Source organism: Heterodontus francisci, chromosome 43 (assembly GCF_036365525.1).
Source record: "Heterodontus francisci isolate sHetFra1 chromosome 43, sHetFra1.hap1, whole genome shotgun sequence".
NCBI classification, from domain to species: domain Eukaryota; kingdom Metazoa; phylum Chordata; class Chondrichthyes; order Heterodontiformes; family Heterodontidae; genus Heterodontus; species Heterodontus francisci.
In genome coordinates, this window is record NC_090413.1 from 30,672,454 (window position 1) to 30,688,986 (window position 16,533).

General features: G+C 45.9%; 1 protein-coding gene across 2 annotated transcripts in view; it reads left to right on the forward strand.

The window, feature by feature from the left end:
- The first annotated feature begins 307 nt into the window (after positions 1–307).
- The window catches only part of slc44a2 (solute carrier family 44 member 2 (CTL2 blood group)), a 102,484-nt gene continuing 86,258 nt past the window's right edge, over positions 308–16,533 (forward strand). Inside the window, exon 1 of one of the 2 annotated variants that reach the window (XM_068021348.1) lies at positions 308–474. In XM_068021348.1, the coding sequence (XP_067877449.1) occupies positions 447–474 (28 nt within the window). In that variant the 5' untranslated portion in view covers positions 308–446. Of the gene's footprint in view, positions 475–7,390; positions 7,423–16,533 lie in introns of those variants that run through there. The other variant, XM_068021350.1, reaches the window with a different exon arrangement.

Sequence of the window (16,533 nt, forward strand, 5' to 3'; positions counted from 1 at the left end):
CTCTTATAATACTGATTTATTGACAACGTTAATCAGTATTTGAGTGAAGATTATTATAGCAGTGTATTTTTTTTACACAGCTCTGAGTAGAAGATGCGGCTCTGCTATTTGACATGAAGCCAGGGAACACATTCCATCAGTGTAACGGATTGTATGAGCGCTGGGCAGCCCGCCTCTATATGCTGATTGGGTAATAGGCATGTCAGTCAGCACGATGGGTTAATATTGGAGTTTTTATTGGTTATCTTAGCCGCCGGTACTGCCGACTGGCCCGCCCCTCTATGCCGATTGGTTAGCCGGCCTGTCAGTCTAGCAGCGGGGTCCCGCCCAAGTGAGAGTGCGGGTGAAGGGCGGCAGCGCGGGTCCTGAGGAGACGCCAAATCCCGGCTGTTGATGTGAAGTGGCGGCAGCGGGAGCGGGAGCGGGAGCGGCAGCGGGAGGCGGCCATGGGGAGCAGCGAGCTGCAGTCGCACGGTTAGTGACTCTTCATCCGTTAGTAGGGTGGGAGAAACGGGCGCTTAAAGCGGCAACGCCCAGCTCGTGTTAAATTCTGGGAGTGGGACCCACATGGTGAGAACGGCAGCGGCTTCCCAGCCCCCAGGACCAAACCCAAGCCCCCAGGACCAGGCTCCAGCCCCCAGGACCAAACTCCAGCCCCCAGGACCAGGCTCCAGCCCCCAGGACCAAACCCAAGCCCCCAGGACCAGGCTCCAGCCCCCAGGACCAAACCCAAGCCCCCAGGACCAGGCTCCAGCCCCCAGGACCAAACCCAAGCCCCCAGGACCAGGCTCCAGCCCCCAGGACCACACTCTAGCCACTGGCTCCAGCCCCCAGCCTCTGGACCAGACTCCAGCCCCCAAGACCAGGCTCCATCCGCTGGCTCCAGCCCCGAGCCCCCTGGCCCAGGCTCCGGCTCCCAGACTGATCAAAATGAGTGAGGCAGATTGCAGAGCTTGTTAAACATAGAATGATACAGAATAAGGCCATTCAGCCCATCGTACCTATGTTGCCTCTTTGCTAGAACTATCCAATTGATCCCATTCCCTGCTCTCCGTAGCCCTGCAAAACATTCCCCTTCATGCAATTATCCCATTGCCTTGTGAAAGTTACTATTGAATCTGCTTCCGCTGCTCTTTCAGGCAGCACATTCCAGATCACAACAACTCACTGTGTGACAACAAAAACCTCGTGTCCCCTCTAGTTCTTATACCTTCAATCTGTGCCCTCTGGTTATCGACCCTTCTGCCACTGGAAACAATTTCTCCTTATTTACTCTATCAAAACAATTCATGATTTATTTTTAAACAGTGACATGCGTGCACCCAACCCAAATGGAAAGAGACTCAGTCCCTATCAGTGAAAATTGAGAACATGTCATGGAGCTAAATTTTCACAAGCATGCCTGCTCATTTTGTAATAGAAATAACATGACAAACATTCATAATGGTTTACATTTTCTAACAAATCCATATCATATCCGCAAAAATAAAAGGCCACATGAGCATTCCCTGGTTTGCATTAATATCTGAATGTTCCTAAATCTAAGAGTGAGTTGGCACATACCACTGACCAGTAAGGATTGTATTCTATCAGGGTATAAACAGATGTTAAATTGACTTTTTCCTATACATTCGTTCCATTTTTGAAAGAAATTCCTTCTTTCTCTTATTTTAACAATTGGCAGATCCTTGGCATAATTCCTCTTTTTGCTGGTTAGTGATTCTAACCACTTTTAGTTTTACTTATGTTTTTCTTTCTATGTCTGCTGGACATGTATAGCAGACTGGCCTGTCTGCTTGAAGTGCGTACCTGCTTTTCTCTATTTCCATTGAATATAAAAAAAATTGTAATGATTGGAGCCTGTGAAAAACTGCCATAGATCTTTGAGCCTTTAAACATCAAGTGAGACAAGCTGCAAAATGATTGACCAACAAAGTTATAACTGATCTCCATCCAGCTTCTTTTAAACACTGAACACACTGTAACCCATGTACTATTCTACTTACTTAGTCACTAACTAATGTTACTGTTTCAACAAAGGATTGCTTTACATAGAGGAAAATTAAATAAGTGAAGAGCTGAAATTTATTTGTGGTGATGTGGTTGATATCCTGGGAGTTGAGGTTATCCCCCACAGTACATGGAGGTTTCAGAGCTTATAGTTCTGTTTGAGGTATGCAGATATAAATTTTCCAAGTTAGACTTTATTGAAGTGTTTTTGAATTGGGATGGCTGCACTTTGTAATTTTCTTTCTTCCCCTGACTGAACCTTAACTTGAGATGACAGCATCAACATAAATCATCTGCACTTATTCCTATGAAGAAATGCTTGGCTCCATTCTGGAGTCAATGCTGTCAACTGTATTCATGTCCAGACTCGCTGCTCGGGATTTTATTAATGTGTCTGAATACCTGGTGAAGGTAGTCAATGTAATCGGCTGCCTACATCATGTATTCACCTAGCCTGCTGTTGTGATTCAAATGCATTTGTTTTGCCAATTTTCTTCCTCCTGTCCTGAAGGCATAGATTCTTGCTGGCGTTCAGTTCCACTGGTGCCAACCACTCTGCTGTACCTCACCCAAGTGACTAATCTTTAGGTGTCAGCCTAGGCACTGATTGAAGGCAGGCTGTTTTATCATGGGGGGCATCACAGCTAGGTCCAGTCCTGTTTCTCCTGATGTTCATGCATTTACACTTACAGCAAGGGGTAATAAAAGCGGAAAGTGCTGCGAATACTCAGCAGGTCTGGCATGCATCAGGTCTGCGACCCTTCATCAGCAAGGGGTAGCTAGATAATGACTGGGAGCAGATATCCAGGTTGATTTTTCCCTCTCTTAGACCTGAGCTGTTGAAATGTTTGCCGTGCCCCTACCCTGCCCTGGTGAAGGTGGGCTAACAATGCAGACCAAGGATCAAACCTTGGAACCATCAGCAAACACTTAACTGAAATGTCAACTGTGTGCTGAACAGCTGAAGACAAGGCTCAGCTTAAGAGCACTGTGTGTGATCCCTGCTTAATCATTATAAGAATATTACTAGGAATTTCTGAATACAGTCAGTGCCAGCTGTCTATCTTAGTGCTGATTATAAGGAATTAATGCTTGGAGTCAGTAAAGTTTATTATCTATTATTGTGTTAAAGTACAATCTGGGATGTAGGCTCTCTTACACAGAGTTCAGTGTCTGTACTTTTAGGTTATCAATGTTCCTGGCTTGTGGTCAGATTTAAATGTGTACATCAGGCTGATTTTAACATAGTAATTCAAGTGTGTAAGGTGTTGTGACCCACATACTCACTCTCACTAATGCCATTGTGCCTTTTGTGGTTTCTGCATGAAAACATTTAGTTTGTTGGTTAATAAGTTAAAGTTATCGGAAATATAGGAGCAGGGTCTTTCAGCCGCTCAAGCCTGTTCCACCAATTAGATCATTGCTGATCTGTACCTCAACTCATTTACCTGCTTTTGCCTCGTATCCCTCGATATCCTACCTAACAAAGATCTTTTGATCTTAGTCTTGATCATTTCAATTGACTCCAGCATCCACAGTCTTTTTTGGGGTGAGACAGTTGTAGCTTCCCACTAGCTTTGTGAAGAAGTGCTTCATAATTTCACTGCTAGATGGCCTAGCTTTAATTTTAACATTGTACCCTCTTGTTCTAGCTTCCCTCACCAGAGAAAATAATTTCTGTTTCTTATCCTATTTATTCCATTATTATTTTGACTATCTCACATAGATCATCCCTCAACCATCTAAATTCAGGGAATACAAGCCAGGTTCCCAGCTCGTAGGCAGACAGATGAGCTACCTACCATTGAAGGAAGGAATTACTTGGATGAGTCCCGTCAAGCCAAATAGTGGCTATTTGCATTAGTTAGCTGCAAACAGTGCAACTGTTGAGGTAGACAGGTCAGATACCAGTCATACCTGAAAGAGCCTGCAAAATGAGCAATTCATTTATTGTTTCATTTGGAAATTCAGCAAAAGTATTAGGCAGGCAGAATGCTTAAACAAAGACTTGCATTTATGTAGTGCCTTCGCACACCTTTCAGAAACTCCCATTTGCTTTGAGTACAGTGGGTTATTTCTAAAGTTCAGTGATTGTAGCCAGTCACATTTTTTCATCTGAACACCAGCAACTCCCGCAATGGATGACTCCCTCAGTTCTGCTTTAGATTATTAGCCTACATTATGATCAATTCCGAGAGAGGAAGAGGCAAGAATACTACCAAGCGAGGCACATTAAATAGCGTATTTAACATAATGCTTGTTTACAGCTAGTCTGGTTTATAAGATAACAATGGGATTTTTACTTGGGTCACAATGAATAAAGAAAGTTGTGTCTAACTTTACTGAAGTGATACCTTACCTGTACTATCAAACATTACAGAATAATGCCTGGTTCATCTGGAAATGTAATTGTCTCAGTATTGCTCGTTTTTCTTCTGAGTACTGGCAGTGTTGCATGACAGACAGACATTTGTGGAACAATTGTTATTCAGATAAGGTACTGAAAGCTATAAGAAAATGTCTGTACTTGGCCTTTGGTACGTAGGAATGAATGAGTAATAAATGTGACAAGTTTCCACATGCCTGGTTTGTTGCAGTTAAATTACAAACAGAAACGTGTCTGGCTGCCAATTGTTTGAGTAAAACCATCCACATTTTTCCTGGTGAGTCATACTGTAAATTATTGAGCCCCTCCTGGACTGAATCTCCCAAGCAGCTCTCAACATCTGTACCTCTATCAAGCATGCAACCTAAAGCGTTTCAGTCAAACTAAAGAAAGGAATTGTTTTCATGGTGTGCCGCACACTTCCTTGGTGCATCCCAAAGTACTTCACTTAATTACTTTGGAAGTGTAGTTACTGTTACGCGCAACAACAAAAGACAGCAGGAAATACAGAGGGAAGTCTTTTTATTTGAACAGTGTGTGGAATAGATTACTGACATGGGCAGTGGAACAAGAAACCTTAGTGGGTTTCAAGCAGGAACTCAGCAGATTCTTGTAAATAGCTAGAATTTGGGGTTATTAGAAATGCTCCAAGGGAATACTTGGATAGATGGGCTAAAGATCTTGTACTTGAGAAAGTAGAATTTGCACCCAGCAAGACCCCACAAATAGCAATGAGTTAATTGGTCAGTTAAACTGTGGTGTTGGTCAGGATACCTAGAGACCCCCCTGCTTTTCTTCATGTATTGTCATTTAAAATCGCCTGAGCAAGAAGATGGACTTCACCTTTACACCACATCCAAAAGAATGGAACCTTGATACCAGCCCTCCGACAGTGCGGGGCTCTCTCGGTACTGACCCTCCGACAGTGCGGTGCTCTTTCGGTACTGACCCTCCGACAGTGCGGGGCTCTCTCGGTACTGACCCTCCGACAGTGCGGTGCTCTCTCGGTACTGACCCTCCGACAGTGCGGGGCTCTCTCGGTACTGACCCTCCGACAGTGCGGTGCTCTCTCGGTACCGACCCTCCGACAGTGCGGTGCTCTCTCGGTACCGACCCTCCGACAGTGCGGTGCTCTCTCGGTACCGGCCCTCCGACAGTGCGTTGCTCTCTCGGTACCGGCCCTCCGACAGTGCGTTGCTCTCTCGGTACCGACCCTCCGACAGTGCGGTGCTCTCTCGGTACCGACCCTCCGACAGTGCGGTGCTCTCTCGGTACCGGCCCTCCGACAGTGCGGTGCTCTCTCGGTACCGACCCTCCGACAGTGCGGTGCTCTCTCGGTACCGACCCTCCGACAGTGCGGTGCTCTCTTGGTACCGGCCCTCCGACAGTGCGGTGCTCTCTCGGTACCGACCCTCCGACAGTGCGGTGCTCTCTCGGTACCGACCCTCCGACAGTGCGGTGCTCTCTCGGTACCGGCCCTCCGACAGTGCGGTGCTCCCTCGGTACCGACCCTCCGACAGTGCGGTGCTCCCTCGGTACCGACCCTCCGACAGTGCGGTGCTCCCTCGGTACCGACCCTCCGACAGTGCGGTGCTCCCTCGGTACCGACCCTCCGACAGTGCGGTGCTCCCTCGGTACCGACCCTCCGACAGTGCGGTGCTCCCTCGGTACCGACCCTCCGACAGTGCGGTGCTCCCTCGGTACCGACCCTCCGACAGTGTAGCGCTGCCTCAAGACCGGCCCTCCAACAGTGCAGTGCTGCCTCAGTACTGCTCAGGAGTGTCAGCCTAAATTATGTGCTTAAGTCCGAGATTGATTTTCTGACTCGGAGGCAAGAGTGATACCACTGAGCCAAGCTGCCACTCAAACACTCATATGGAATAGAATTAGTCCATTGCACCTTGTTAGCAGAATAACTGATGTGTATGTTAAGTGAACTGTGTGGTACTGATGTGAACAGTTCAAGTTCAGTCCTTGACTTGTGTTGTTAGCTGATCTTAGGCAGAGCAGCACAGGGCTATTATTGGTCCCAGTACCTTTGGGTTAGAGAGGAAGGGACATCAGCAGAGTTCATTCTCCACATTGCTGTCCAGTGACCTGTGTGGACAGTGGATTGTAATGTCCAAATGGTCCATTACTTTGCTGACGCTTACTGTTGAGCCTCAGGTGAAGAATAGCCATTTGGGCAGGCAGTTAGTACCTGCACCTTCCGGAGTCTCCGCCTGTTGGGTTCCGTGAGCCCTCTTACAGGTGAGGCTGCTGGAGTCAGTTGTGATACTTGTGGAAACAGGCGATCAGAGCTCGGCTTTTTGTATGTTCTTGGCTAATGTTGAGTTGAACAGTATATATTGTAAAGAGGATTTTTGAATCTGTGTGGAATTGGAAAATTGGCTGATGTGAGTCTAAAATTGCACATTAATGTAGAAATTAAATATTTGTCTAAGTGAGAGTTATCTCATCTCATCAGCAAAGGCTCCAGCTTTAGCTGCAGTGTACATCAGTATTTCAGCAAAGGCTGTATATATTGTCACATTTGGTTTGAAAGAACTAGGCTGGAAAGGGCCATCCATGAGGGAGGAAAGTTGAAATGAGTGCCCTATGATACAAGAAGGAGATGTTTGTTTGTTAACTGTGCATGTCTAATTTTTAATGCTTTCACTTTTAGCGTTGTGTAATTAACTTTCTTTTTATCTGGCTGTACGTATTGGGCACTGGGGATGTTTGACAAAAGCCTGAAGTAACAGAGCGGAACCATGACTTTAAGTGTGTGCATTTTGTGGATGACCTCAATAGAGTTACTGAAGGGGTTTATTTCCTGTCAGTACAAGTTTTGCAGAAAGATCAGGAGGAAATCACATGCCCTGTGTAACCGAGCTGTAGGTTTAAAGAATTAAATGATCTTCATCTTTTTCTGATCTTGTGTGGTATTTGGGTAAATGCTTTTATTTCTGTGGTGGGGACTAGGTTTCAGTACAACCCTGAGAACACTGATGACGGACGTTTTTGTAATTATGCTTACATGGCTGGTATGTATTACTCATCTGGTGGTGGGCTTTCTCCCTGAACTATGGCAGTTGTGGAGTGAAGTTGCTCCCACAGTGCTGATTGGGGGGAATTCCAGATCTCTGACCCTGTGATGATAATAGAACCTCAGTTTATGGCGAAGTCAGGATGGGATGTGATTTGAAGTTGATGGTGTTTCCAGGTCATTGCTGTCTTGACCTCGATAGAGATGGAGCCAGAGGAAATGGGCGAGGTGCTAAATGAGTACTTTGCATCAGTATTCACCAAGGAGAAGGACTTGGTGGATGATGAGCCTAGGGAAGGGAGTGTAGATAGTCTCAGTCATCTCATTATCAAAAAGGTGGAGGTGTTGGGTGTCTTGCAAAGCATTAAGGTAGATAAGTCCCCAGGGCCTGATGGGATCTACCCTAGAATACTGAGGGAGGCAAGGGAAGAAATTGCTGGGGCCTTGACAGAAATCTTTGCATCCTCATTGGCTACAGGTGAGGTCCCAGAGGACTGGAGAATAGCCAATGTTGTGCCTTTGTTTAAGAAGGGTGGTAAGGATAATCCAGGAAATTATAGGCCGGTGAGCCTTATGTCAGTGTTAGGGAAACTATTAGAGAGGATTCTTCGGGACAGGATTTACTCCCATTTGGAAACAAACAAACTTATTAGCGAGAGACAGCATGGTTTTGTGAAGGGGAGGTCGTGTCTTACTAATTTGATTGAGTTTTTTGAGGAAGTGACGAAGATGATTGATGAGGGAAGGGCGGTGGATGTTGTCTATATGGACTTTAGAAAGCCTTTGACGAGGTCCCGCATGGCAGACTGGTGCAAAAGGTGAAGTCACACGGGATCAGAGGTGAGCTGGCAAGATGGATACAGAACTGGCTCAGTCACAGAAGACAGAGGGGAACAGTGGATGGGTGTTTTTCTGAATGGAGGGATGTGACTAGTGGTGTTCCGCAGGGATCAGTGCTGGGACCTTTGCTGTTTGTAGTATATATAAATGATTTGGAGGAAAATGTAGCTGGTCTGATTAGTAAGTTTGCGGACGACACAAAGGTTGGTGGAGTTGCGGATAATGATGAGGATTGTCAGAGGTTACAGCAGGATATAGATCGGTTGGAGACTTGGGCGGAGAAATGGCAGATGGAGTTTAATCCGGACAAATGTGAGGTAATGCATTTTGGAAGGTCTAATGCAGGTGGGAAGTATACAGTAAATGGCAGAACCCTTAGGAGTATTGACAGGCAGAGAGATCTGGGCGTACAGGTCCACAGGTCACAAAGTGGCAACGCAGGTGGATAAGGTAGTCAGGAAGGCATACGGCATGCTTGCCTTCATCGGTTGGGGCATAGAGTATAAAAATTGGCAAGTCATGTTGCAGCTGTACAGAATCTTAATTAGGCTACACTTAGAATACTGCGTGCAATTCTGGTCGCCACACTACCAGAAGGACGTGGAGCCTTTGGAGAGGGTACAGAGGAGGTTTACCAGGATGTTGCCTGGTCTGGAGGGCATTAGCTATGAGGAGAGGTTGGAAAAACTCAGATTGTTTTCACTGGAACGACGGAGGTGGAGGGGCGACATGATAGAGGTTTACAAAGTTATGAGCGGCATGGACAGAGTGGATAGTCAGAAGCTTTTTCCCAGGGTGGAAGAGTCAGTTACTAGGGGACATAGGTTTAAGGTGCGAGGGGCAAAGTTTAGAGGGGATGTGCGAGGCAAGTTTTTTAAACAGAGGGTGGTGAGTGCCTGGAACTTGCTGCCAGGGGAGGTGGTGGAAGCAGATATGATAGTGACGTTTAAGAGACATCTTGACAAATACATGAATAGGAAGAGAATAGAGGGATACGGTCCCCGGAAGTGCAGAAGGTGTTAGTTTCGGCGGGCATCAAGATCGGCGCAGGTTTGGAGGGCCGAATGGCCTGTTCCTGTGCTGTACTGTTCTTTGATAGTGGAGGTTGCAGTCAGTAAGCTTGGTTAGGACCTTCATTTAAAAGACGGGAAAGGGAGGAAATATGGGTGGGGGAAATGTCCTTTAACATCGATTATCCACTAACGCACATTCCCACTCCCGGGGTCGGGATTAGAGGCGGATGGGGTCGAAAATTAGTCCGGTCGGCCAGTGTGCCAGTTCCTTGGCTCTACCCCTCCTCCAGGCCATTTTTGAGGAGGTGGCATTGGGCTGGCAGGGCTACCCGCTTGCACGTGATGGCTAGCCAATCAGGCTACTGGAGGACGTTATTAAGTCCAATTAAAGGAGGCCAACTGGGATTTTCCAATCATTGTGCAGTTTCCTCCACCGGTGGGGACCAGTTTTGGTGCCTGGAGGTGGGCTTCAGTTACCTTCCATTGCAGCCGACTGCTCCTCTTAAGCCCTCCAGCTTCAAGAGCCCACTCACTGCCCTTAATTGAATGCAGAACCTGTCTTGATGCAGTTGCCTATAAAAATCCCAGTGAGTGACTGTTCCCCACCCCCCCCCCCCCAGCCCCCGGGGTCGGGTTCAGCACCTGGAAACAGTCCTGACTCCGGAGGGAAAGTCCAGCCCCCAGAGCCATCCTGATCATTCGGTGCCAGATGGCAGAATGGGCCTGGTTGAGATGTGTGCTGATTTACTTGTTCAATTTGATTTTGCACACATTGTACATGCCTGGACCCTGTCTAAACAATTAAAATGATAGAATAAGCCTTATAATTAGGCACAATGTGTTCTCTGAACAAGCTTGGTATATTGGCTGGATCTGTCTCCTTCATTTAGATGCTGATGTCACTCCTAGGTTCCTAATTGATTAACTTAAATCATTACATTTATTGAATAAATCTGAAATAGGCAATTCTCTTTCCACAGTCAAATCAATCTATCATAAACAACAGACAGTAGTGCTTAAAACTGCGCTACCTATTTCAGTGAGATCATATCATTTGTGAAGTGCTCACTGATGGCAAGCATTGGGCTGCTGGCCCAGTGTTCTGAGCTCTGCACCCTCCCTGTCTGCCTGCTTCCGGTCCTGCAGTCTTTTATCCTCATTTTACCAGAGGCTGCTAATTCAGAACGTACTGGGATGTGATTCCACAGGTGCCAGCAGACTCTCTCACCTTTCCCTAATGGCTGTTTTTACATGCGAGTCTGGACACTGAGTGTTGTTCGGATATTTCGTGAGGGGGAGCATCATTAGCCAGATCTGAACCAGCCCTCACTTGAATCCACGTAGTTGCACTTTGCAGTAGATGTCACTGGAGAGTGATCAGTAATGGGGATGTTGGCCGATTGTTCCTTATTGTGGGAAGATGTAAGTGGGGCAGGGTGTAGAGTGGGGCAGTAAAAAGGTAGATTATCGATAAATTGCTTTTGCCTTCGACAAGCCAAGCTTCTGCTGTAGACCGGCTCAAAGTTATCCAAGTAGAATTGAAAACATTTTGGTAGCGAGGTATACCCACACCATCTTTGGAACGTGTTGTGCATTGATTAGTATGTCAGAGTCAACGAGACGCAAATAAATAGCCTTACGCACTGATAGAATCCCTTCAAACTGTAAACCTGCCCTTTCAGATGCAGGTTGGCCTGCGAATTTAGATATTTTCTGTTTTAATTTCATCACATGGTTAGCTGTTTGTAGTCTAAGTGTGTGGTTGAAATGAAAACACGCTGTCTGAGTCTGCAGGTCAATCTGCATCTGGAGGCGATGCGTTCTGAGTTGGTGAAATAATTTGATGGAATTGAGGAATGTGACCTAAAAATAGCTGAGTACCACTGGCTACTGAACTAAGGCCACAGCAAGGAATCGCAGATTGAATGTTTTCATCATCCTTACTAGGAAGTGTTATATGTTCTTGCATTGGGATTTTCAGATTCTGTGTTTTCCTATTCACTGGTGTTTTTATAAGCTGCTCACCTCTCCAGTATCTTCTTGTTTTAGTCAACTTTTGGCAGTTTTCAGATGCTCCATGGGGAAGCATTGGGGGGGCGGGGGGGTGCACTTCTTAATGGCTTGGCAAGTTTATTCATAAAACAGACGACCTATACAGCCAAAGAATGCCCTAACTTTGATCTCCCCTCTGCTGCGTAACCAACCTCAGACAGGACAGTGAGGCCCTGATAGGTGGGAGGAGACTGATGCCCACAATTCCTGTTTCTGATCACTATTTACTGCCTCCTGTTAGAAAGTGTGTGTTTGGACGTGAGGCGATGACAGGACTGAGCTAGCCTGGGATGTACCTTATACTTGAGTAGCCTGCTGAAATTCACTGTCCAGGCTTTAGGCCACTTCAGCAAGGTACCATCATATGAGCAACACCCATGGAACTGTACCCCAGAAAGGAGTGGAGAAAACTGCTGCGACAATATAGGAAACTGTTCCCAAATGCTCTGACATTTACTAATAAACACAGTGTGTATGTTGGAAAACTGCTGGAGCTATGCAGCAGGGTTATTTTCAGATTGTTGAAACAGTTTTGAAACATTTTGGGACATTTTGTTCTTGTTTCCAGCCACAAACTAGGCATTGAGAGAAACAGTTTTCCGATGTAGCAGTATTGTCTCTGCACTGTATTACTGGCTTGGATTTTGTGTTAAGAATAACAGTGCAGCTAATGGAACTCACTGTTATTGTGAGTAAATCAGACAGCAACTTCTGGGGTCTGCACATATGCAGTTAAACATGGAAATCCAGAAGCTGTCTGAGTTGCTGTGCTCCTCCACATCCTTCACTCCGCTAGTACCTCGCTGACAGACTTGGCATTGAAGTCCATGTGAGGGCATGAAGTTTCTGTACTTACCCATTAACATGCCAAAAAAGTTAGGACTGATGCATTCAGGTATAAGAGCATTTTTAACAGCTTGATAAGCCATAATTACTGCTAAACAACTTCACTGGCCCTGAAAATTTGTTGTTATAAGACAAGAGTTTCATTTCTTCAGAATTTAATTATTGTTGGGAGATTTGTTTAAAGAATTACATTTTGAAAACCCTTTTCTTTTTGTCTCTTTTATCACGCTCTCTTAATTCCATATTTCTTTCCCATCACTTTATTTTGCTTTCTGTACACAATTTTAAAATGAAGTAAATGTTCAAATTTATACTTCCTCGTTTAGAGTCTATGTGTGAGCTAAATTGGATAGTCCCCGAAACCAGGTGCAGGGATGGAGATGTGCAGTTGTCCCATGCCTGTTCACTGTAATGCAGGCAGCATGCCAACTTTGTGCTACCTGCTAATTTGAACAATTTCAGCATCTAGCCAGTGCTAACTGCGCTGTTGATTGCCTGGACGCATCAGCAGTGGGCCAATATTGTGAGTGGCTAGCAACACTTAAAGTTAGCCTGCACCTCTTAAAGGGGAGGTGCATTGTGACTGGAGTAAGTGCAGGCAGCCGTGCAGGAAGTGAATCTGACCTGGGAAACATTTAAGAATGGCACAACAATGGCACTGGAGTTCTTGGTGAAGGAGAGGTATCCTATATCCACAGGGGGCCAGGAGGCCTTCCAGACACATGTTCAGAAGTCAATGGGAGCAAGTAGCCGTGGAGGTCAATGCCAGGTGTCAAGCCCCGAGGACCTGGCTGCAGTGTCCCAAGAAGTTTAATGACCTCACATGAGTGGTCAAGGTCAGTGAATACATCTTCAAATGCTATATCCTACTTGACTCAGACACTGCTCAACTCACCACATACCAACAATCTTTATCAATCAAGACTCATCTAACATTCATATGCTCCACTGCACCATCACACTGCATGCTCTCACACCCAGATCTCACAGCTTGTGCATTCTGCCAGCTACTTAACCGTGACAGCACATTACTAAAACAGTTTGCATGACACTCACTAATATACTTCCCCCTCTCTCTTTTATAGGACAAGGTTGTAGGAGTTTATCAGAAGGGAAGCAGGTATGCCTGCATGTCCTAACCTCCGAGGAGGAGATGGTGCAAGCAATTATTGGCCAGTGGCAGGGCTGAAACCATGGAAAATGATGGACTCTTCATACCTAATCCTCCTCCTCATATCCCACCTCCTCCACCATCCCACACTGTCTTCTGATTTACAAGCTGCAGAAGGTGTAAGCATGCACCTCTTGCTTCTCCCCTTCCCACACCACAGATTCACCCTTGTGCCTTTCTTCTTTCAGACACCCAAGAAGTGCAGCCTGGCCATGCAGTAGAGTAAGAACAAGAAGACACTGATGAGGAAGACACAGTGTCACCTGATATCACACTTCCAGCCACCAGCTGAAATACTGACAGTGTGTAATTTAGAGGATAGCATAGAGGTGAGATCTACATGTGGTGAGACACAAGTGGCCTGCAGCCAGGGCAGGGGGCAAAGATAGCAGAGGTGCCAGCACGCTAGAGCACGAGCCTGCACAGCAGAGCACTTAGATGAAGACTTCAATGGGGCAGCTTACAGAAGAAAGTTGATGGGTATGCACAAAGAAATACTTGGTGTATTAGGAAGTCTGCTAGAAAGCTTGTGGTCAATGTAAAGTAGCATGGAGGAATCTGACACCAACATTGCACATGGCTTTACGCAGAGCCTGGAGCCTATCCTTTCTAGTGTGGAAATGGCAGACAACTCCACGTGATGCAGCATCTGATGGCCAACGTCGAAGTTTACGTTGCAGCACAAGCAGCAGCAACCCAAAGTCTGTGTGTCGCAGTGGAATCTGAGTGCTGTCATGCAAGGTCAGCTTGCTGCCATCATGGCAGTGGATTTATTTATTTAGAGATACAGCACTGAAACAGGCCCTTCGGCCCACCGAGTCTGTGCCGACCATCAACCACCCATTTGTACTAATTCCATATTCCTACCACATCCCCACCTTCCCTCAATTCCCCTACCACCTACCTACACTAGGGGTAATTTATAATGGCCAATTTACCTATCAACCTGCAAGTCTTTGGCTGTGGGAGGAAACCGGAGCACCCGGAGAAAACCCACGCGGTCACAGGGAGAACTTGCAAACTCCGCACAGGCAGTACCCAGAATTGAACCCGGGTCGCTGGAGCTGTGAGGCTGCAGTGCTAACCACTGTGCCACTGTGCCGCCCTGATCTTATACTGATCTTAACATGCCAAAATTCATCAAATCATTGCATTCTTTGGACAGTTAAATCTAAAAATAAAGTCAATTGTTTAGATCTAATGTTACTAGAGTTTTTGGTGCCTGACATGGGGAATGTTCCAAATACAGTGTGTAAAGGGGATTGCCAGGTGTCAGTGCAGCCCAGAAATCTGTCCTTAAACAGATTATCAGGATTGCTGAGGCACCGTCCCACTGGAATACCGGTGGCTCTGGAGTATGAACCTTCTCTCCTTTCTCAAGAAGACAGTATTCGTTCGCAGACACCTGTCACTCTGCCAGTGCCCTTGCTGTTGCCTGTCAGCCAGCCAACACGGACTGCTGCCACCCTTACCAAGATGGTGCATTCTACAGCCAGGCCTTCTAGGCTCGAGCCTCCAAGGCAATCTGTAGTCTCCACTACTGGAAGTCACCAGCCATGCTGCAGCCATTGGGGTAGCACTGTGTAGGATCACTAGGACAGGAAAAGGCACACACAAGACAAGCACTGAAGGAATGCAGCAGGATGATTAATTATATATAATAAGGCATGATTTCATTTATTAGTTTGGTTCAGAATGTTTACTTTGTGGTGGCTTTTATTTTTGCATTGTGGCCAAGCGGATACTATGATGGTCAGTGACAGAGGGAAGGTAAGATATTGGTTGCTGGGGCATTGGGATTATGGTTAACTGGTTTTGCGCTCTGGTGAGTTCTTTATGAACAACCCAGGCAGAAAGGGGCTGTCTAGGTTGCAAACATGTACAGTATAATCTGTGAATAACACTCCTGGTTGAGCATTGAGTTGTGCTTTTTGTTGACCTGTTAATTGTAGGGTTTTCCACCATGTGCATGGAACAACCACCCACCTAATTTTGAAACTGACAGGTTGGTTTTAGGAATGGTTAACTGGTAGTTTTAAGAAATGCGAACCAATTAAAAAGATCTGGTTTTCCAACAGAATAATTTGCATCGATATTGTGTCTTTAACACAATAGGAGTGGAATTAGACCAAATTTGTCACTGAGGGCAGATGACCAACAGCTTGGTCAAAGAGGTAGAGAAGCAAAGGTTTAGGGAGGGAATTGCAATGTTTGGGCCGAGACAGCTGAAGGCATGGGATCAACGGTGGGGCCACTTGTGTAAGTGGCGGATACACAAAAGGACAGAATTGAAGGAACATAGAAACCTTGGAGGGTTGTCGGGGCAGAGCAGGTCAGGGTTTATGTATGTATTTTGAAGAAATTTGGATTTTAAAACAAATTGCAGTGGTGTGCATCAGGGCCTGGGAAACAGTTTCTGCAATCCCTATTTATAATTGCACAGCTGCAGTTATGGTCCAGTGCTCTCAAAACCAAAAAGGAACTTGAGAATGGTGTATAACAGGATCAGACTGTGAACAGCTGCACTGCAACAGATGGTGAAGACACACTTGTTTGATTTAATTTCCCTTCCCATTCACTCTTCTACCAATCCCACATTCTAAGGGATTGCCCCATATTCCATTTTTATTATATTTAAGATTGACTTCAGGTAGCTGTTAATTTTACTGTTTTGGCCAAGATCAGTGTATAAATGCACCACTGGTGGACAGTGGCAACAACGTGTGCCATGTACAAGATGCACTGCAGCAACTCACCAAGCTCCTTCAACAGTACCTTACAGATCCGTGACTTCTAATGCCTAGAAGGACAAGGCCAGCATGCATGAGGGAACATCACCACCTGCAAGATCCCCCACTAAATCACACCATCCTAACTTGGAAATATATCACTATTCCTTCACTGTCACTGGAAGATCCTGGGACTCCCTCCCAGACAGCCCTGTGGGTGTACCTACACCACATGGACTGCAGTGGTTCAAGAAGGGGGCTCACCACCATGTTTTTAAGAGAATTAGGGATGGGCAATAAATACTGGTCTTGTCAGAGACACCCACGTCACGTGAATGAATGAAAAAGTTTGGGATGCTTACTGTGTTAAATATACTATATAAATACAGTTTTTTATTTTCTTAATTTCCCCCTTTGTATTGTGGAGAGCAATAGTCTAATTATCATCCCAACTTTCG